This window comes from Oenanthe melanoleuca, chromosome Z (genome assembly GCF_029582105.1).
Source record: "Oenanthe melanoleuca isolate GR-GAL-2019-014 chromosome Z, OMel1.0, whole genome shotgun sequence".
Taxonomy (NCBI): domain Eukaryota; kingdom Metazoa; phylum Chordata; class Aves; order Passeriformes; family Muscicapidae; genus Oenanthe; species Oenanthe melanoleuca.
Window position 1 is genome coordinate 68,695,940 of NC_079362.1, and position 22,852 is coordinate 68,718,791.

General features: G+C 41.4%; 1 protein-coding gene across 2 annotated transcripts in view; it reads left to right on the forward strand.

Moving 5' to 3' along the window:
* The first annotated feature begins 904 nt into the window (after window positions 1-904).
* DCAF12 (DDB1 and CUL4 associated factor 12) overlaps window positions 905-22,852 on the forward strand; it is a 32,440-nt gene continuing 10,492 nt past the window's right edge. Inside the window, exons 1-8 of one of the 2 annotated variants that reach the window (XM_056514685.1) lie at window positions 905-1,248; window positions 2,095-2,349; window positions 12,396-12,602; window positions 13,864-13,924; window positions 16,575-16,768; window positions 17,833-17,898; window positions 18,555-18,717; window positions 22,426-22,610. In XM_056514685.1, coding sequence (XP_056370660.1) covers window positions 1,171-1,248; window positions 2,095-2,349; window positions 12,396-12,602; window positions 13,864-13,924; window positions 16,575-16,768; window positions 17,833-17,898; window positions 18,555-18,717; window positions 22,426-22,610 — 1,209 coding nt within the window. In that variant the 5' untranslated portion in view covers window positions 905-1,170. Of the gene's footprint in view, window positions 1,249-1,634; window positions 1,733-2,094; window positions 2,350-12,395; window positions 12,603-13,863; window positions 13,925-16,574; window positions 16,769-17,832; window positions 17,899-18,554; window positions 18,718-22,425; window positions 22,611-22,852 lie in introns of those variants that run through there. The other variant, XM_056514686.1, reaches the window with a different exon arrangement.

The window sequence follows — 22,852 nt, forward strand, 5'->3', positions numbered from 1 at the left end:
GATGTATGACTAAAGTTACTCAAGCTAGCTCAAAAATAGTATAAAAGTAAGTTAAAAATCAGGAGAAGTTAGGAAAGGTTCCACTGTAACTTCTGGGATTGATCAGGCTGAACCTATAAGAACTGTACTCTATGTATGGTGATTGTTTATCTTGATTGCTCTGAATATGTTTTTGCAGACAGATATCATCACCAGCAATCTTTGCACCTTAACCTATCACAGTTTTCTGTTACATTAATAAAAGATTATTATTATATAAACTGTCCTTCAAGGTGTGAGTCCTTCGAGAGCATTAACAGTGGGTACAATACTTGACTATGGAGACATAGGAGAGAGTTTCTCTAGTGCTTTTGCTGTGCATTCCTGGATATTTTCTAGTCTCTTGGTGCCAAGAGACCAGCTAAAAGAGTGGAAACCCTCAAAGGGTTTTTTTGTGTTTCCATGTGACCCTGAACAAGTCAGTTGAACCACCTTCTGATCCAGTGGACTGTTCAGTGAAGATTTGGACATTACGGAGAATTTCTTCTCAGAATGGGTGATTAGACTTTGGGAATGAGCTGCTCAGGGAGGTGGAGGAGTCACTGTTCTGGAGCTCTTTAGGGAAAGACTGGACATAGCAGTCATTGCCATGGTCTGGTTGACAAGGTGCATAGGTTGGACTGGGTGAGCTTAGAAGTCTTTTCCAACCTAATTGATTCTTTGATTCCTCTCCATAGTGGGACCCTGGCAGACTGGTCGAGCCCAAGTGTCTCGGCTTTCCTTGGGCGCTGACAGTCAGATCAAACACACAGGGTTTGGGAGAATCTCGGTTTCCTGGAAGGCATTCCCAAACCCCCACTTGCACTGAGCCCGCCCCGCCGCTAGGGGCCGCCACACCTCACCACACTGGTTCCGCTGCCATGGCAACAGCAGGAGGGGGAGTGGCCAGCTTGCCGTCCGGTTGCTAGGCAGCGGGCCATAGGGGTGGGACGGAACCGCCGCCGCAAAGCGACTGCCGTAAAAAGGAGGAAAAAAACACTAAATCCCGTGGTGTTGTAAAATGCCGTGAGGCGCGGCCGGCGGGGCCTGAGGGACAGAGCTCGGGCCCGGTCCCGCTCCATATGCCCCGAACCGCCCCGTCTCGCTCCATGTGGGGCTGCTCCTCGTCCACATCCTCCTCATCCTTCTACTATGGCCCGGAAAACAGTTAGCAGGAAGCGGAAGGCGGCGGCTGCCGCCGCGGGGACCTGCGGACTCCAGGGGGAGCAGGTAAGAGGTTAGGGGGGTGTGGGTGAGAAGCGCTTGTTCCCAAAGGTGGGAGCGGGGGGAAGTGCTGGTTCCCGGGGCTGACGTGCCGGTCCGCGGGAGGAAGAGGGTGACCCTTTTCTGGGGTTGCGGAAGAAATGTGTCCTGCGGAGTCGGGAATCCTGAGGAGGCGTAGCCACGGTCCCGGTGGTTGCTAGCGATGAGGAGCCCCCGGTCTCGGTGTCACTTGGGGAGGGACAGCCCCGGTCCTAGTGTGACTCGAAGAGGGGCAGCCCCCAAGCCCCAGGGTCACCAGGGAGGAGGAGTCCCCAAGCTCCAGGGTCACCGGGGAGGAGGAGCCCCTGGTTGCAGGGTCAGTCCCCCCCTTTTTCCCCGCGCCCCGGGGCTCGCGGTGCCCCGTTGGGCTCGGCCGTTGTTCGCCGCTCGCTGCCGCGTAGCGATGATGGCTGGATGGCTCTGGCCCGGTCGGAGGAGGCCGAGCGCCGTGGTCGGTATCGGGGAGCCACCTGGGTGTTGCTCCTACTTCTGCCAAGCTGAGGGCGGGGGCTATCGGCGCTGCCTCTCTCCCGTTCCAAGCGCTTCGCTTCTTCCCGTGAGCATTTGGCGTACCAACGGTGCAGAACCGCCACGGGCTGTCGTTACATCATCGCCGTGTTACTCCTTTAGTAGATATTTATGTTTAATTTCACGCTCCTAAAGTGTATATCAGCATTTCCGAGTTAATTTCCGTGCGCGGTATTCCATGGGTGGTTTGTAAGGCTTCAGGGTTTTGTTGGGAATATCGTTCAGTTTGAAGGGGTGGCCTGTGTTTTAGTTGCTTTATCCAGTCTCTACCTGTATTTTCCACAGTATGGTTGGGATCACTCGGTTCACAAAAGGAAAAGGCTCCCGCCGGTGAAAAGGTCTCTGGTGTACTATGTGAAAGGGAGAGAAGTCCGGATGCAGAATGAGTCCAGCTACCACCGCTTGTTGCATGGATACGCAGCCCAGCAGCTCCCCAGCCTCCTGAAGGAGAGGGAATTTCACCTCGGAACACTCAATAAAGTGTTTGCCTCCCAGTGGCTAAACCACCGGCAAGTGGTCTGCGGGACAAAATGTAACACGGTGAGTGCCACCTCTCCCTGTTTCCCTTTCCTCTGTTAATTACTCCACTTCCACCCTCATATGATGCTTATCGTAATCAAAGTGTGTCGACAGCCAGGGAAAACATTAGGAATTAGGAGTGGCGGCAAAATCGCTCCCAATTAACTTTGAATGAAATCAGTTCTTAGGGGCGATCTGTCCTCTTTTGAAAATGTGGCACTGTAAGCCCCAGCAAGGCACCTTGTGAAGCATCTGTGTAATCTGTACATGGCGATTTGCACCTGGTTGCAGAATGAAGAGGAACAGTGGAATTTAGTCCTGCAGATGAGAAGCTAATGGACAGAAATTAGGGTCTCTAATGCTGGCTCTCAGTGCTTGGCCGAACTTGTTGCTAATGTTCCTTTTTTCTGTTATGCTCAATTTTATACAGTTTGGTTTTACATATGGTTTTGTGCTGATGGCTTTTAAAAGTTGTTCTAAAACTGTGGTTAAGCTCCAGATATTTGTCAAAACAGCTAGAAATGTTCTGAGCTTAAAAAGAGTTTCAGATCTTCAGTGTTATCTTGCTTGCTGACTTTATAATTCTTCATTCTAAAACTATGTCCAATGTTTGAATAGCTTCTTTGCTTTATATATCTTTACATGCTTCTGCAAAAATTAAAAACTCCTCAGGTTCTTGAAGTCATGCTTTGAAACATTTCAGGGGAGTATTAAAATGGTATGCTGTGGGATTAGTAAATAGATCAGTAAATAGATAATATTCTCTCCACCAGAGTTAGTAGCCCAGGTTCGTTGGCTGAGGTTGCAGTTTAATGCATGGAGTTGTGATTGAATTAGTGCAAAAGTCTGGTTAATTGGTGCCACAAAAGACAATCAAGGGTTACAAGGAATGAATGCATAGATGAAGTAGCACTTATATCTTAGGTTGCTGCAGCTGCTTCTTTGCCTCAAGATCTTTCTGTGCCAAAGCCACGCTCAGTGGTCTGACCAGTAAGAGTCAGTGGGCTGGTTTTTTTCCTTTTCTGATTCTGAAACATTCTGAGACGTTCTGTTATTATTCAACAGTTGCACAGGGGGAGGCGTTTATGCAGTAGCTCTTAAGAAGCAGGGCCTAACTGTATAAACAAAGCAATCTTTTAACAGCAATAAGCTCGAAATAGAATCTCTCTGCCTACTTTCTCCACATATGTTCATCTCCTCAGCCAGTCAGCAGCCAGCACTGGTTGTGGTTTTAGAGCTGCTTACAGGAGATGAAGTCCTACTGAAATACAAGCTCCCAGAAATCTTGCTTACTCTAGCAAGATGATGCGTGCAAGATGATTGCAACGATTTTACTGTGTTCTGTAACTTTTGTAGTTCTGGTGCATCTGCAGAGAAGATAAATGGGCAAGTGGGTTGTTAACACAGCCTTGCAGAAAACTGTTTGGGATCAAACAATCATGGAGCTGAAGAGGGATTCAGCAGTATTGTTCCTTTCGCACATGCCTCAACCAAGTCCACATCTAGACTTAATGTTAAAGAAGGACCTCCTCTGTCATTGAGCAAAATAGAGTGATTGCAAAAGAAGTCCTTGCAGCATTGTGAAAGATCATATATGAATTATGAACGCTATAAGAGCTGTACCTTGTTTGCTTTGTGCTCACATTTGAACAGGTAAAGCATTAAACTCTACACTCTAATTATGAGATTTTTCTCTCTCATCTCTGAGTGAGTGACCTAGTAAAGAAAAATGCCTTTGCTGATTCTCATGTGCTGAAGTTGAGGTATTCAAGTTGGGAGTAAATTGAAAACACCTTGGTTGACTTCAGTGAGGTTTGCTGCAGTGGGGTTGCACTTAATTAAAGTTAATGCAAGAGAAAAATATAAACTATAGCAGTTATTTTAATCAGGGCTTGAGGGTGGCACTGTGTACTTTTAGCATTTAATTTATAAATTGCCCTTCACTGTCTAGTGCCAGGAGGATTCACTGTTCTTAATGACAAAACAAAAATACGTTCTTGTCATAGAGGAGGAGGTTTGGGTTTAGTCACTTGGCAGTACTAGTTACTTGAAAAACACTGAAGAGAATATGGAGCTCTTTGTCAATTACTCTTTTTTTATGAAGATTATAATTTAATGATGTGGAGTAACTTTTATCCTTAAAACTATTCCAGGGTGTGAAATAACTTTATTCTTCTCCAGTGGAACTATGATGCTCATATTTGATTTATGGCTACTCAACTATTTCAGATATTTATGTTCTATAAAGTTGCATGCTTTTTCTAGTAGATTTAAAATTATGGGAACTATTCAAGCATTCAAGAATTTAAAATTTCAAGTAAAATCACCCAGACTTTTCACCTGGGCTTTGCAGAGCTACAATTTCTTTTTTTTTCTTAATTTCCTAGACCTTGCACACAATGGGCTCCTTAGTGTTTTTCCAATTCAAATAAATGAGCAGGGAACTTCCAAGGGCTGCGGACATTTAGGGTGTGTTCTGATAGGTATCTAAATTACCAAAGACTGATGCTGTGAAGATCTGTAGAAGAAAGTGTCTCAGCAGAAGATACGATCTGTAATCTGGAGTTTTCTGTTCAGGCTTCATAGAAAAACTCATGAGACTTAAGTAGGAGACAGGTTTATGGCAGACAAAAACATAGAACACAAGGTTCCTGTGTTTTGGGGGTTTTTTTCCTCTTTACTATTTCAGGAAATTATGAAGAATAAAGTAGCATCTAAAAATAAGTTTTAGTAATAATTTTTCAGCTTCTTTTGCTCTGTTAGTTACGTGTATGTGTTCAGGATATAATCCATTTACTAACTGCAAAGTTAAAGATGAAAAACTCTTAAGAGCTGTAAATCATTCCCTAATTACAGTACCTAATCAGTTTCCAGTTGCTTGAGAATATATTTGCTTGGAATATATTTCATAATTTCTTTTCTTTTTCCAGGCAGGCCCAATAGATGCATTTGTGTTTAAAAACTTCTTTTCTGAATGCTCTCTCCTGATTTCTCAGGCAACTTTTCCAAGGCATGCATGGGTTGGTTTCTGAATACTGGCTGAAACCTTTTCTCTCTTCAGCAAATTGCTGTATTGCCTTGGCTGCCGTGCTGTAAACCACCAGCTCTCATTTCCAATTAGAAGCTTTAAATTTGTTTCAAGAGATTCTTGTATTTATTCTGTGCATCTCATAATTACAGCTCTGTCTTGAAGTCCTGGCATTGTGGTGAGAATACAATGGAAGTTCCTCCTCTGTCTGTGAATGTGAGGTGTCTATGGGGAAAATTATTTCCTCTTGCTTTGCAAGTGAATGTCTTCTGGCTTTGCATATGTGAGGAAGCATGGAGATGACAGCTCATTTCTCATTACACATAGGGGATGAGAAGTCTCCTCCAGTTGGTAGCTCTACTCAAAATCCAGGGAACAGTGACCAAAACTCAGCATAAATAAACCTCTGATGCCTGTAGTTGATATCTCCACTGACATGTCTTTCATTGGCTTGTGACCAAATAGCCAGGTGTCGGTTTCTTGTCTCAAGAGTGTTTGATTTTCTGTCAACTGCATGTGATACTCATGTCTGTCTGGTAGTTTCTGTGCCAGCTATGGTGTGAGTCGTAGGGATGCCCTTTAGCTGACAATGTCTGTCACTTCTCCATCCTTTGCCATTTGTCAGCATGTATTAACTGTCTCCCTGAAATTAAACACGGAGGGCAAAATGCAAATAAAAAATTATAAATATGATTTTGGCACTGCACAAATGCAGTAACATCAAAGTCCATGTCCATTATCTGGTAGTGCTTCAGAATTTCACAGAAAGGTGGAGTGCCTGATCTCACAGTCTTGTCTCTGGAAATGTGAATTCAAAGTCAACCAACTTGCTGGCTGCTTTTACCTCTTCTCGCTTCTCAGGTGGTTTCTTTATATTGTGGATTGCTTTGCTTTGGACCCTTTCAAGAGGATGTGTAAGGCCATTACACACTTGAGTTGCCTCTACTGTATAACCTATGAGTAAGTTTTGTGCTAAGATTAGTGCATACTAGTGTGGCTGATGTAGTTGCCATTCCCTGTGATGCTTGAAGAGTCATAGCAGCCAAATGAAGTCCTAGGTGACTGGAAAAGGGTAGCCATTGCACCTATCTTGAGAAATGGTAGAAGGAAGGACTCCAGGAACTACTGACCTGTCAGTGTCACCTCTGTGCCTGGGAAGATCATGGGATCTAGTTTCCTTCTAGAAACTCTCCTAAGGCACATGGGGAACAGGGAGGTGAATTGAGGCAATCAGCATGGCTACACCAAGGGGAAGTCCTGTCTGACAAACCAGAGGCATTCTGTGATGCAGTGACTGCAGGAGTGGACAAGGAAAAGGTCACAGATGTCATTTATCTGGGCTTTCGTAAATCCTTTGACATGGCTCCTGACAGCATCCTTCTGTCTAAATGGGAAGGAGATGGATTGGATGGATGGACTGTTGGGTGGTGAGGCATTGTTTGGATAATCACATCTAGAGAGTAGTGGTCAGTGTCTCAGAGTCACAGTGGACATCAGTGACAAGTGGAGTCCTTCATGGATCCATACTGGAACCAGTGTTCTTCAATATCTTCATTAATGGCATAGATAGAGAGATCAAGTGCACCCTCAGCAAGTTTGATGACACCACCAAGCTGAGTGGTGGTTTGACACATCTGAAGGACGGGATGCCATCCAGAGGGACCCGGACAAGCTCAAGTAGTGACTCCATGGGAACATCATAAAGTTCAAAGCCATCTGCAAGGCTGCACTTGGGTTAGAAAAGCCTTGGTATCAGCACAGGCTGGGAATAAATAGATGGAGCAGCCCTGCCCAGAAGGACTTGGGGGTGCTGTGGGTGAGAGGCTGGGCATGCCCCAGCCATGGCACTCACAGCCCAGGGAGCCAAACGTGTCCTGGGCTCCATCCAGAGCCCTGTGGGCAGCAGGGCAGGGAGGGGATTCTGCCCCTCTGCTCTGCTCTGATGAAACCCATCTGGAGCACTGCAGCCAGAGCTGGGGTCCCTGCACATGGAGGGACATGGAACTGTTGGAGTGAGTCCCAAGATGAGGCCATCAAGATGGTTGGAGGGCTGGAGCACCTCTCCTACAAGGAAAGTTTTGGTTGTTCAACCTGGAGGAGAGAAGGCTCTGAGGAGATAATATCATGTCCTTCTGGTACCTAAACAGAACTTATAGAAAAGATGGGGACAGATGAATTAAACCGGGCTTATAGTGACTGGAAAAGAAGTAATGGTTTTCAATTAAAAGAGGGCAGAGTCACACTAGATACAGAGAAGATTCTTATGCTTTACTGTCAGGGTGACACACCAGCATGGGTTGCCCATGCAGCTGCTGGGTGCTTAATCCATGGACACATGCAAGGACGAGTTGGACAGAGCTCTGAGCAAGCTGGTCTAGCTGATGTCCTTGCTCACTGCTGGGCACTTGGACAAGACAACCTTTAACATCTTCTTGCAACCCAAATGATTCTACGTTTCTTTATTTTGAACTTCAGCAGAAGGCAGACATATGATGCCAGTTTGATAGTTTAAAGTGACCATGTTTGCATCTTTGCAGCTTGGCATATATTAGTAAATCTGTATTGCTACAAAACAAAGAACCTGATCCCAAGTATTTTGCAAACAGAAGAGAAAGATATTTACGATTTGAATAAAAGTCAAGGCTGAGAACTTGGAAAAATCAATCACTGCTACTCAGGTGTGACCAGCAATAGTATATGATGTAATAGCACAATAAGCATTGTCTTCTTTTGTTGTTTTCTTAGCAAAAAACATATTTAAAGGAGAACAAGTAATAATTTTCCAACTTGGCTGTGGGTGAGATCTTTTTGTGACCAGCCTTAGCTAGTCTGGAGTCATGCTGTTGCAGAAGTGGATGTTCCCACCTTCTCCTTTTGGCTAGCACTGATGTGTGTGTGGCTAGGGTGTCAGCTGGATCAGCTTGCTGCTTTGTTGTAGACTGGTTTTCTTGTAGGGTTAGTTTCACCAAGGCAGATCCAGTTGACCTTGCAGCTACTTGAGCTCTAGTTACTGTCACAAGGGTGATGAGACTGTTTAGGTGGATGGTGAGGAGGAGACACCTAGATTCTCAAAAGATAGGTTTAAACCAGTTGTGAAAGTTGAACGTGATTGATTTTTTCTTAGTGACTATTTTTAGCAGGGCAATGTATGTTGGGTTTCTTTCAAAAGTTACTTTGAATGACAAGAATATACCTGTGATTTCTGAGAGCACTGTGTGAAGAGCTGGTGCAGAGTGAGCATGTTGTGAGTCTTGCATGAAGAATGAGCAGTCTCTTTCATGCATATTATTTGTGCCTTTTAGATCTCCATCCATCCTGCTTGTGTAAGAAAAACAGGATGGCACCCTTTATTTTTGTTTTGATTGATTTGTACAGTCAGCTAAAAGGATAGGACTGCCTGTTCATCTGTTGTTTTTTGTGCAGGGGCAGCAGCTGAAGACACAAGAGTCTGTGGTGCCTTGAAATGGCATTTCATAGATCTCTTTTTTAAACTTGCTGTTTGATGTGAATGATTTCAGTTGAAGATACATGGGAAGGGAATTTATCTCCACTGGACTGTTAGCTTGCTGGGTGTTTCTTCTACCCAAATTATTGTGTCCTGAAAGGCAGGTAAAAAAAAAAGGAAAAAACCTGGTAAACCATTTGGTAAACCAAACTCTCAATATTGCATATAAGAGCATGATTGGTTTTGCAGTTCCTGCTCTGATCCTTGGATACTCTGTTCTCTGCCACAGTCTTTACTTTTGGCAAGCTGATTAATGAACTTCCTCATCAGTGAAGTGAGGTAGTTTCTTGATTAACTTGATCATAAGCAGTTGGACAGCCAAGAGGAGAGCCATATAGTAATTGCAGGGAAGTCATTTGCTAAAACAACTTCACCACTTCTGCAGGCCAAAAGAAAAATAAGTGTACAGCTATCAATCCCTGCAAATGTGTGAAGATTGGCTATATCGACTGTAGTGCCCTAACCATGCTTGTCTTCCTTGAGCGATAGCACTGTTGCAAGCTGTACTTGTATTAAAACTGCTTTAAAAAAAGAGAGAAGATGGACTTCTCTCTTCTGTGTCATGCAGCCTGTTTCCTTGTTAGAACACAGTTGTCTGGCAGAGAGCATGGTAACTGAGTCTGCTATGTTTTTCACAGATGAAATGTGGTCCTTGCATTTCTGGCAGATGGTCGGAGCAATCCAGATTTGGTAAATCCTGGACATTGTTTGGTGTACTAAAGACTGGCATGTGTATGTTTTACTAGAAGGGAGAACTGAATTTTGCAGAAAGCTTAAAATTAAGAGACAAGTACACACAGTTCAGTGTTTGGAGATTGGTGGGGTATTTTTATGTCCAGCGAAAACATTGTTGGCTGGGTTTTACTTTTTGTATAATGAGTAGCTGGGAAAAAGTTCTTATTTCTATTTCAGATAACAGAGAAATTACCGTATGATTTAGTTTTTAGGGCTTTGTCAAGACTCTTTATGTCTACACGGCTTTGAAGTTATTTGCAGATGTACTTATTTCAACAGTCAAAAATATTTTTTATTTTATTTACTCTGGTGTCTGTAAAACTCCTGAAATGGTATTGAAATTTTCTGCACTCTTAGCTGGGTGCTTCTCTTGTTTCTTGGCATTTTTCCCTTTTTGGCTTTAAAAGTGTTTGTAGACTGTGGCTTATCTTGGCTTCTGTGTGCTGGATTTGTAGGGATGATTTCTGGACAGCCAGAGGTGCAGCTTTCAAATATGGGCTTTTGCTTCCTGTGATGCCCCAGGTGATGTAAGAATCTCTGTGTGCAGGCAGTGGTTGCTTATTTTACTCAACGGAGTTGATGGTTGTTTTTAAACTACTCCAAGGCCAAGTTCCTTACCAAGCAAGTGGAGAAGTTACTGCTCTGACCTTTACAGCCAAAACAACATAGCCAGTCCCTTATAGGTGCAAAGTTTAAGTTCTTTATCTTTTTAGTCCAATTAGTTTAGAGTTTAGGTAAAGGCATTTTGCATTAGAGTAAGTTTTTATTAACTAACACAGGTGTTTGACGAGGATGTCAGACTAGAGAATGCACTTCAGACTAGACCTGCACTTCCAAGTGTGAATCTGTTACCACTGAAGCACAATTCTTCTGAGTCCATGAATATCCTTATGTGTGGATTTGTTTTCCTAATTAGTACTCCTGATGTCAGCATTAGAACCTGCAGCTGACACCTGCAAGCTTTAATCCTAACTACTAAACTGTTAATTTTGTTTAGGGTTTTGGGTTTTCTCAGTAATTGAAGGAGAATAGGAGAGGGAATTGGGCATTTCTGCTGGAAAGAAATACAAGGGGTGAAGGGGGAAATGCACTCACATGGGAAGGACAAGGGAGGATGAGAGGAGAGAAAATTACCGATCCTGATCCTTCAGTTCAGGTGTTAATTTTCATGTGGTTAGGGCAGAGGAACTGCTGCCTTACACTGTGCTTTTATAAGCTGTCTCCGGCAGGGAAGGCTTTGTAAGGCTTGGGAAGGGTGAGAAGTGCCTCCTTCCTACTCAGCTACACCTTAGCTCTTGCCATACACCACATGTGTGTGCAAAATAAAAATGTAAAATGCAGTCTCTGTAGGAGTCGTCTATTTGTGCAAGACAGCTGCCTACAATCAGTTGTGGGGGTGAAGGTGATGCATAATTCTAGACACAACACACAAATAGCGATGAGTGGTTTGCAGCTTTCTCTGTGGAATGTGTGTAACACACCATACTTTTTGATAGGACATTAATATTCTGCTAGTTCAGTACATCAAGTAATAGATATGCTGTAAATTATCTTAATGTTATTTTTCCTATGCTTTTATTAAAGAACAGATCTACACTCTGGAAGAGCTCACCAAAAGCAGCTTGTATGTATAACTTCTCTCTAAGAACCCCTAGATTTCTCTTCTGATCTTCTAAAAATGTCTGACAAAGGATTTCAGAGCAATTTCCTTGAGATGTTTATTTTTAAAATTGTATTGAGGGTTTTTGTTGTTATTATTATCATGTTGGTTCACTTCCAGGTGTTTTGAGACAACATTCTTGGTTACAGAAGATATGATGTAGAATTTAATTATAATCCTGGGCCATTTATATATTTATATAATTCTAGATCATAGACTTTGCTTAGTCCCAAGTCAGCTTCAGATCCTCTGTTTCCTTGCTTCACTCATGTTCCCTCTCAGGTCTTTGTCTCCTCTGTTAGACCTATTTGACTGTCAGTGCAGCTGCCCTCCGAGCACCACCTGTGAAGTGACCCAGCCCATGAACCTCCCAAATGAAAGTGCACTTTGGCAGGCAATGTAAACCTTTGCTCTGGTTTAATCTGTAACCTTGCTGGTTATGTCTGAGCTGACATAAGTCTGGGCATAATGTCTGTTTGAAGAGCTGTTTGGCTTTACAACAGAGTTTTCTGACAAGGTGTTAGTGACATATTGCTCTAATTTCTTGTCTTTTTGTGGAATGAGATATATAGCTAAATATCTTTCTTTCAGATGTTCACACCGGCACTACTGTATTTAGTTACTATTCTCTGTTTATCACCAGAAAATAAATTCAGTTGCATAAACTGTCAATCTGACAAAGCCAAAACTTTATGGTTAAGTGTGTTATCTGGGAGGTGGGAGAATCATGCTAAGTCCCATGGGGCTTAATGGCTCCTCTGAGGTGGAGTTTTTTCTCATTATGATAGGTAGAAATTGAAAACCAATATTCTTTTGTTCTACTGAACAGGGGAAAGAGTTTTATATTCAAGGGCATTTCTTTCAAGTAGGAAACCTCCCATGACAGATTTCTCTCCTTTCCTTTCCATTACTGTGAAAATGAAATGAAATGGGCTGATTGAAATAAACCCAGTGTAATTGTTATTTAACCTGTTTTAAGAAGGAATTTATGCATTTTTCAGCAATCCTTGAAGCACCTGTGGATTTCAACTCAAAAAGAATGTCAGTTCAAAATACGGAGGATATTTGACCATCTTATTTTTCTTGTCTGTTTGATGATGACTTACATGTCTGTTGTTCTGTTTTTTTTTTTCCCCCAGTTATTTGTAGTAGATGTCCAGACTGGTCAAATTACCAAGATTCCTATCCTGAAGGATCGTGAACCTGGCATCGTGAATCAGCAGGGATGTGGCATTCATGCTATCGAGATCAACCCCTCGAGGACCCTCCTGGCCACAGGTGGAGACAACCCCAACAGTCTTGCAATTTATCGTCTGCCTACACTTGATCCTGTCTGTGTGGGAGATGTAAGTGGGAGTATCTGGGGAAAGTGTATTCTGTCACTTTAAAAGTTACTACTTTGAAGTGTGTTTCATCAGAGCAACATTAGTATTTAGGAGTCTTGTGAGAAAGTAAACTTCAGAAAGCCTGAAAACGTTTCTGATTGAGTTGTCATTTCTGTTGTGGTGTTTTAAATATAATTGAGTGCTCACACATGTGAGTGGATTTTCAGGGCTTTGCGTCAGATTTCTTCTTCTCCTTCATTCAGGTATACTTTAGGTTACTTTTCAGCACCAAAAATGTAACAAAATATGAAGTATAAAATTCTAATTGTGGTGTGTGGTAATCTCTGAAGCTATTTATAGTGAAAAAACTCTTTTGAGAAATTAAAACGATGTTGAAAGCTGTTAAAATTTTCCTCTTATCCTAGTGCAGCTTATGGATTTATTATCCCAGAGGTGGAACTTGGCTTTGAAGACTAGCTCTAACCTAGTGGCTTGTGGCAGTGTGATACACTGTGATACTGGTTTTATTTCTGAAATATCCTGAGGCCTTTTTAAAGCAGCCAGTCTTTAAAAAAACAAGCTGGAGAATATAGTGGTGTCCTGTGAGTGTTTCTCTCTCATTTCTTCTTTTATTCAGGACTTCACATAGATGTTAACTGCAACAGCAGAGGTCAGGTCAGAGTTTCTGCAACAGCAGATAACCAGCTGCAGCAAGACTTGGCTGAAGATTTGCATGATTTGCTCTTCATTTGTATGACTTCTTAGCTTTTTGAACAAAACTAAAGTCATGGTCTTTTTTTTTTTTTTTTTTTTTTTTTTTTCCCCATAGGTTTCTCACAGGCTAAAGAAAAGAGTCTTGAAACATTAATATGTAGGTCATGTATTGTAAACATAAGATTTTTGGTTATTTTTTATAGTTGGGTATGAGTTTGAAGAAAAAAAACTCTAAGAAGTAGATATTTTACAGAAAAATGCTGCATTCGGAATGGAAAACATGAGAATTCTAGAAAGTTTTAGAACTGAGATTAATTTTTTCTTGGTCAGAGGTCTGTTTTTCCAACACCTGTTTGCTCTTGATTAAGTACACAGTTCAAAATCAGAAAAGTTAAAATTACTGCTATAGGTAAACTGTTCCAGCTTGGTACTGGAATCTTATCTGTATGTTTTCAGTGTAGGTCTGTCATTCTGAGCTGTTACTAAAAATTGAAGTGAAGAATACTTGTCTGCTTTGAGACTGCACTTGAGTATAATGGCACAGAAAAACCTGTCTTTCTTCTTTTAGGATGGACACAAGGATTGGATATTTTCAATTGCGTGGATCAGTGATACTATGGCTGTTTCTGGTAAAGTCATATTTTGTCTCCTGAGTTTTTTTTTTTTTTGTTTGCTTATTTTTGAGCTTATAGTGATGTACAACATTTTATAAGTGTTAGGAAAGCACCTCTATCAGGGCATTTGAAACCACTTGGAACTACCTAGGCTATTTAAACACTTCTTGGACTTAGTAGAGTGCTTAATTTTATTTTGTTTCTGGGCCTCAGTCCAGATCTGATATTTCTAGTACTAGAATATTACTGTGTTTCTAGTAAGGGGATGTTTGAACACAGCGAGTTATGGGAAAGGATTCCACATAAGAGGAGTAATTTCAAGAGGGGTGTTGGTTATTGATTAATAACTTTGGAATGCTTGAGATCAATATTGGTTTCCTGAAGTCATGTAAAAGGGCAATTAGTGAGAACTCAGATTGCTTTGCAAGCTCTCAGTACAGTTATGTGTGTGTATGTGTGTATGCACTTAAGCTATGGCAGTTAATACAGAAGGCTGTAATAGAGAAACTCAATGACTTTTTGGTAACTAGTTGGATAATTGGTGTAACTTCATAAAGAATTATTTAGGTAAAGGCAAAAATAGTGATGTGTTGCTGCATTAATTTAGCAGTTTACCGCCTTTCTGTGCTGACAGGGGTGTAGTATTCTGTAGTACAACAGAGTTGTCAAATGGCAAATGACAGAAATTCGTAAGTTATATAAAAGTCACATATTTGAACCGTTGTTTTAGTTTAGCAGGATATTTTTTCCCAAACCCAAAAAGCTAATCCTGAAATTTCACTTTTGAATTTAATATAAAACTTGATCCTTGCAAGTCTCTATCCCAAATATCTACAGAAACTCCCCCACGTTCAAGCTGGTAAGCTTGAAGAGAACAGCACAGATGATTACAGATGTCTAGGGGAAAGATAAGGGCCTGATAGAATGTATAGCATGTGAAATTGAACTGTGTTGACTCAATATTTTCTAAAGGTCAGGGGTGGATGTGTGAGTAGAAGTGTTCTCTTCTGCCATATTCTTTACTGTGGTGCATACAGGAGGCAGAATGTAGAGGTTCCAGTTTCCACACCTCAGATACCAGGGAAAACTTGTGAAAAGCAATGTTGCTAAACCGAATTCTTTAGAACTCAATGACGACCCTTATTAAGAGGGGGAAAAAAGACGACTAACTTCTGACATGGTTTTAATTTTACATATTTCAATTACACCTGTGTCTGAAAGCATCAAGCAGAAATACCTGAACTCCAGACATTGAGTATATAGCTGGTATTGTCATGGCAAAAGCTCCAGATGAGGTGAATAATTCCCAGGATGGCATGAGCTTAGGGTAGCAAATGATACTTTGCTTGGCTTCAGGGCTAACCAGTTGAGCAACATAGACGGACTTTTTCCCCTGACAGGGCTATTAAAAGGGACAGCTTCCTCTGAAAGCATGTCAAGGTGTTTAGAAATTTTAATACTGAGTATTCAGCCTCTGTAACAAACAAGATTAGGTGCAATTAAACCAGTGGCATGTAATGAAGTGGCAGGATGTTGTGCTACTGGATGCAAGCACCATTAGGATGGTCCTTTTTGTATTTTTCTCTAGTAGGTGATAGTGGCAAATGCTTGAATCCATCTGTGAGGGGGCAAAGCCACCTCTGCTGTGCTGGACCACTCTTACTGCAACAAGACATTTTGCTTTACTGTCTTTGCAGCTTCTCCCCTATGAGATAGCAAAGCTGATAAATTTAATAGCCTCATGTAGATATATAGCTTTTTTCTGGCATCTTCATTATGAATTTCTTTTGACAGAAGCTTTCACTTTATGTAGAGAAGAAGTTGAGGTACCTGTCAAATCTGTCAGAGCTGACTCAGACAAAAGCAAGTTGCCTGAACACCAGAAGGGATGTGTATAAAGTCTTGGATTAAGCCTGTGTTGATCAGCGAACCAAAGGCATTCAGCTTTCTTCATCCAGTGTTCTTAACATTAGTGATTCGTATTTTGGATAAATGTCTTAAAATTCAGTAGAAAAATATAATGAGTTCTTGTTCGTTTAACCTAAGTTACATTCTTCAAGGAAGAAGTGGCACAGGTTTTAGCAAAATAATTTTTCTCATAGATTTCATCCAAAGTGGTACAACTGTGATTTGAAATAGATATTTCTGTTCAGCTCACACATGACTGCACTCAGCCGTAAGCATACAGATAGAAATCAAGTAAACCCAAATTGGCATAAACCCAGCTGAGGTTTTTATGGAGATTTTTTGCTTTGGTTTAACAGACTGTTTTACCAAGGCTGAGAGAGACAGGCTTAGGCTGAACTTAAAGTATTCAGTCACTTCTGAGTTCATTCTGCATGTGAGGTGATGATAATTGTTGCACAGGGTTGTGGGTTTTGATGCATCCTAATCAGTATGAAAAGATATGAGATGGTCTAGCTGCTTGGAAACCATATGGACGGTTGACTATGAGTTCATAATATTCTGAACTTTACAGCTGAGTAAAATCATCCTTTTTTTAATAACAATATATGGGCATTAACAGTGCGTTCTGTTAGTTTAAACTAAGAGTATCCATTTTTTTCAGACCCTATTGATTAATAGTTGTTGGTTTTTTGTTTTTTTTTAAAAAGGAGTTCTGTATGTGTGGAATGGACTATTCATGTATTGACTATTTGACCAGGTTCCCGGGATGGTTCGATGGGTCTCTGGGAAGTCACAGATGATGTGTTATCCAAAAGTGATGCGAGGCATAATCTCTCTCAAGTTCCTGTCTATGCCCACATAACACACAGTGCTCTGAAGGATATTCCCAAGGAGAACACCAATCCTGACAACTGCAAAGTCCGGGCATTGGCTTTCAACAATAAGAATAAGGTCAGTGAGATAAGCAAGACAGTTGAGAAGTCTTAAAACTGTCCCCGTGCATTAGAAAAACTAAAAAGTAATCTAAATAGAATATACCAGAGAAACAATCTAATTTGTTTTTCCCTGATTCCTTTGCATCCTTGTCTGGTGAGGCAGTGGTTTTAATCTGCTATGTCTGCTTCTACCCCAGGTGAATGGAGAAATGTGGAAGTCAAAAAACCATCAACCCTAGACATTTTAGAAGGCACAGTTTTCTTGTGGGTTTGATTTTAGATTTGCATCCTAAGCAGGGGAGTAAAGAAATATTTACAAGAAGCAGATAAAGCACCTAAACATCTCCTAAACCTTTGCCCACTGTGTAGACCACCTAACATTTAACAGTTCCTGTTTGGATGGCTGAATCCTTTCTGGATTGCTCAGCAGATGAGGTGACTGACTCAGGGCAGGCACTAGTGCTTGCTTTGGGGTTATTTTGTTGGTATTTGACAAACAGTAAATGAGTAAATGTCAGCCACTCCCGTCCTGATCTCTTGTTATTACCAGTGGGTATAGGAATTCATCCTTCACCACTTTTTTTTTCCCCCCTGTCCTCAAGGAACAGAAAAGGTCTGAAGGAAGGGTGGGTGTGCTGTCGGAAGCACAGTGCTCCTGTAGGCTTTATTTTTCACAATAGCTGTTATTTACTCCTTCATGATGGAAACTTAATGTAACTTTTTCAGTAGATTAGTGCCTGAAACTTGCTTCAGGGTTAGAATCAGTGTGGGACCTGCTGAAGAGAATTGTCAAATCTAGATTGTAGTGTCTCATAATTAATTTTTGATTGCCTAGCAAGATTTATGGTTTTGAAAGTTGTTATTTAGTCTTTTGTTAATTTAGATTCTACTTGACACCTGAAGTACTATATGGCATTCTATGAAGATCAGTATAAAATAAAAATTATCTTGATAGAGCCTTTACAGGATTATGCAAGAGTCCAATCCAGACTGTGCAGCTTGCTTAGAATAGAGTGTGTGTTTGTAAGGATATCTATAATACAGAAACTAACTCTGTTATTTTTATTTTCCTCCTAATAGGAGCTGGGAGCTGTGTCCTTGGATGGGTATTTTCATCTTTGGAAAGCAGAGCATACGCTATCAAAGGTGCTTTTCTGTTTGTTGGAGTTAAACTTCAAAAACTGCAAGCACTTAAGGCTGTCCACTGTTCTTCATTTCCTTCAAATATTTGAAGTGCAGCAGTGTTTGTAAAACACTTAAAAGTTCTATGTAAAATGAAATGTCCTAAAATTGGGAGCTTGAAGAGGAGAGAAGCTCCATATTCCCCTTAATTCAGAGGGCAGGAAACATTCTTAACTTCCTGCTAGTTTGGGGTTAGCTGAAGTGAACCGCTGCATGGAGTGCAGTGGATACTTGATCTGTAGAATTCATAAAGGAAGTTGCACTTAATTAAGTATAATGGCAAATCACACCCAGACTTATGTATGCTAGTGAATGTGGCAGGCTTTTTTCAGCTGAGAGTTGAAGTTGCTCTGCACCTGCTAAAGAAATAACAGCAGATTAGAAAGATCTAAAACAATTTATCAAAATGTCCATTTGTCTTGGCTTCGGCCTTTATTGTCTCAGTTTGCTTCAGGTAAGGCACCATTGGTTTCAGTTTTTTTCCTTCTGGGTCTTATTTTTCACTTGCATTTTGTGTTTTCTTTTCCTATAACTTCCTAGAACATAGCTTACAAAATTGTTCTGTTAACACCTTAGCCTTTTCTTGTAATGGGTTGATTTTTATTTTTTTCTGTTTCCAGTTACTTTCCACAAAGTTGCCATACTGCAGGGAGAACGTGTGTTTGGCTTACGGTCAGGAGTGGTCAGTGTATGCTGTAGGATCACAGGCACATGTCTCCTTTCTGGATCCGAGGCAGCCTTCTCACAACGTGAAATCCGTCTGTTCCAAAGAACGAGGCAGTGGTAAGAAACTTGTCAAAGGTGCTTCAAATTGTTTGCTCGCAGAAGTAACTGTTGAAACTGTAGTAAAAGTCAAGCTTCTAATGAACAGGAAGGGCTTTTCTAGTGGTCATCTAAATAATTAGCAGTGTATGTATAGGTTGATTTTGTGACAGTATACCCAGAGCAACCAACAAACCAAATGTGACCAGCTCTGAAATCTAATAAAGGGCAACATCACTGCCTTAAGGAGCAACACAACTGTAAACTATCCATGTATTACTGAACTTTCAAAGTGTGCATTTTACTGCTGTGTATTTTTTACTGGATCTTACTCTATTTCTTATCATCTCAAAGCAAATGTAGTCTTTTTATCACTATTCATACTGTTCTTGCATTCTTTTTTATCAGTTCTTCTCTATCAGAGAAAAAGGCATGTTGTCTACTCTGTGCTACCTTATTGGGAGTCTGTGCTGTGAGGGAAAGCTTTGTAATTTTGAAACCATGACTGAGACCTCTGATTTTCTGTGTGATTTGAGTTCTATTTCCTTTTCTCATATGGATGCAGTATGTCCAGTTGAATATATACCAGGACCAGGCCCGAAGGCTTGCAGAGTGTATGGTTCCATAAAGTTCTTTCCATGTCCTTTACTAACAGGCATGAAAAGGCACAGTGCCATATTAATCCCAGATCAATAAGTTACAGTCTTTATTTAGCTTGTCTCTGATCTTCCATCTCTTCATTGAGCAGGTTATTAGAGAAGGATCTATGTCAGCAAATACTAAGAAACTTTTATTTATGTAGTTACTGAGTAGTGGTTTCTAGATCAGTGTCAGGGTCTGGTACTTTCAGATATGACAGGAATGTCAATAATGTCATACCAGCAAGACTGTTTGTTTGTCCTCACTTGCTGTCAGTGAGGATTCTGTCCAGGTCCTGCCCCAGACACTGCAGTGTGGTGCCCAGTGGTGGCTGGTGGATGAAACCTTCTGCCTCAAGTATGTGATCATCCATATTGCAGGGTCATGTGTGTAGGGAGTACCTCGAGGGGTTTCTCCAGTTCACGTCTAGAGAAAGCTTTTGTTCAGGGCTGTTTTTTCTTCTGCAGAGTAGGTGCATCTTTTTATTTGGTGTAGTTGTAGAGGCACATAAATAACAGTAACTCCCAAGATATTGTATATTTCCACTTTCTGTTGATCTCCCTAGAACTTGAAGTGGTGTAGCACTGTAGAAAACAGGGTCTTTATTGATTTTTGGACTAAAATCTGATGTCAAGTGCTTTTCAGTGGTACCTGAATGTGCTTTAAGTTTCCAAGTGCACTTGCTGAACCTGGTACGTCCATGCTAACTTCAGTTCACTCATGTTGTACACAAAAGAGAAAGGTGATGGCTCAGTAAGGCTGGAGCTGGGGCTGGCTTTTCTCTGCAGTAACCCTGTTTACACAGAAAGGCAGTGAATGCTTTTTAGTGCATCTTGTAAGTGTTGCTTTTCTTAGCAGTTGTACAGGGAAATGCATGCTTTGGACAGTAGTTCTTGATCCACGAAAGTGACTCCTCTCTGCATGAGTGGCCTGCAGAGCCATGTTGTGTGCCCTTCCCTTCATGTCCTGAAGGCAGCAAACAGTGCTTGTATGGCATAGACTCTGCAACTTCTTGTGTAGGATATGCCTCTGCATCTTCATTTCCTTCTGGGATCTATAGATCCTCCCTGCAGCATAGGAGTGAGACTCAAAATACTTACCTAAATAATCTAGATCAACAGGTGGTAGAGGGCTGGGAGTCTAGAACTTACTATGATTGGTTCTAGGCACAGGCTGTACTTTAGCTTGATGGGAATGATTAATCTGAGGTACTTCAGCACCCTAGGACACAATTTGAAATGCTATTTTTGAAAGCCTGTTCTAAATATCCTTCTTAGTAGTGGGTACATCCTGGATTCCTTCAGTTAATTTCTTTGGTTAGAGAAAGATGCACAGTTGTTCTGCATTTTATAGCTTTTTATTAATACATTTAATATCTGCCTTCATAATCCATCACCTGTTTGTGTGAAGTGTTTTCCTGAGTAGCTTATGAAGAGCACTTCTGAAGCAAAAATAAGAGGAGGTCCACTCTTGTGCCTTTCTCCTCTTATCCACGTGACTGTTCTTGCTGACTGCAGAGGGCTTAAAGCTTTCAGTGTGTCTTTGCTAGAGCCAGATCCATGTGACAGAGGTGGGGGGGAAGTCTTCTGCTGTCTTAAGTGCATTTGTAGCTCTCTGAATTAAAGTGGAGACTCTTATATGAATCTCATAATCTACTTCAGTAGAGAGTCTTCCACAGTGTTTTCCCACCCATTAAGCCTGCAGTCAAGACTTCACCCCATATCTGGAGCAGGACAATGTGGCCTTGGCTTGTTCTAAGTGCGTGTCACAAATGCTGATGGCCATGGATGTCACATCCAGTGCTGGAGGCAGAAGGATGAGGACATGATTCTTGTTAGGACTTTATGCAGAGGGGAAGGGGAAACTCTCTGGTTGCATCTGCTGCTCCTGGTTACCTGGCCATCACATGTGCTACTGGGAATATTCCAGGATGATACAAGTTCTGTGATATCAGCCTTGCTTGGTATGGCAACAACACTTGGCACATGAATGTAGCTGGCATAACTTGCTTGTTTCTTCTCTGTTTAAATGCTAGTTTAGTCTGTAATTTAGTGGTACTTTAAAGAGGGCCTAAAAAGCCCTAGGGTTTATAACCTGGCATCCTGTCATGAAGAAAGAAGAAGGTCAGATGTGGTGGAGTTTAAGCTACGTAGAAGAGTTGTTTGGAGTAGAGTGGTTACACAGAACAATATTTGCGCAATAAATGGAGATGAGATGACAGGATGTTTTGCAGATTGCAAATTCTTACATACAGAATCTCCCCAAGATTAATTCCAAGGGATCCTTGATTAGCTGAGACTTCAAATTTTAGATTTTTTGAAAACAAAATGTATTCTTTTATTCAGTGTAATAGGATAACTGAATTGTGCTAACATGTTTTGTTTTAACTGTATCTTCCCATGTACTAGTGGAATATGGTGTTGTTTAGATGGCAGGAGTTCTATTCTGTTTTCTTTTCTGGCTAAAGTGCTAAAAATGCCAGCTGTTAAAAATAAGGTGTGCTTGTTTGTGAATATTTGAGTGGAGACAGATCAGGCTTATTAATAGTTCTGAAGCTATCTTTGCAGCAAAGAGACTGGTGATTATTATGGTTACAGTTGTTTACAGCTGTCCTGTTGATCAGCACAGTGTGCTTGGTGGCAATTGGGACTTAGTTTTCTCAGATGGTCACTTACTGCAGGTTGGCAGGTATTTAGAGAGGGTGTGAGCTCATGGAGGAAAACAGTGTGATGTTCTTCCCTCTGTCTGCTGCCATCTACTTGCTCTTGGTGTGTTCACTTAAAGGCTTGTGGCAGACAGAGCTAAGGTAGTCTGGACCCTAACTGGCTTATTGGCAGACGTGAGGGATGGTGAGGATGAAGCTTCTTACCATTGGTGTAGCTTATGGTCTTGAGGAGTAGGGCAGTCATGTAATCAAAGCTGCAGTTTCAGTAGCATCAGTAGGATTTGTCTGCACTGCTCTGTAGCAGTGGAAAACCTTGTGTGTTGTGGAGAATACTAGTAGGTAATACTAGACATGAAGTAACAGCACTGTAGAGCCAAATCATCACTTTTCCTTACTGCACTGTCTGTCCCTTCTCTGTTTGACAGGTATCCGCTCAGTGAGCTTCTACGAGCACATCATCACTGTGGGGACAGGGCAAGGGTCCTTGTTGTTTTATGATATCAGAGCCCAGAGGTTCCTGGAAGAAAAGCACCCACGTGCCTGCTATGGACAGAAGCAGAAATTAGGAGGAAGTGAAATTTTGAAGTTGACAACTGGGAAAGGCTGGCTGGTAAGTAGTTTGTAGCTGTGATAGAGATGGGGGAAAGGAGACCCATTACGCAGGAGTGGCATAGAGCTTGAGCCAGTTCTTTCTGGACCTGTTGTGTGAAATGTGTTTCAGTCAAACAGTATTCATGTAACCAATAATAATGTAGAGCAAGAAGTGCTGCAGAATTGCTTCCTACAAAAACTTTATGAAAGGGTACTGAAGATTATTTGTTTGAGTGTAAGGTGTAATGAATACAGTTCTTA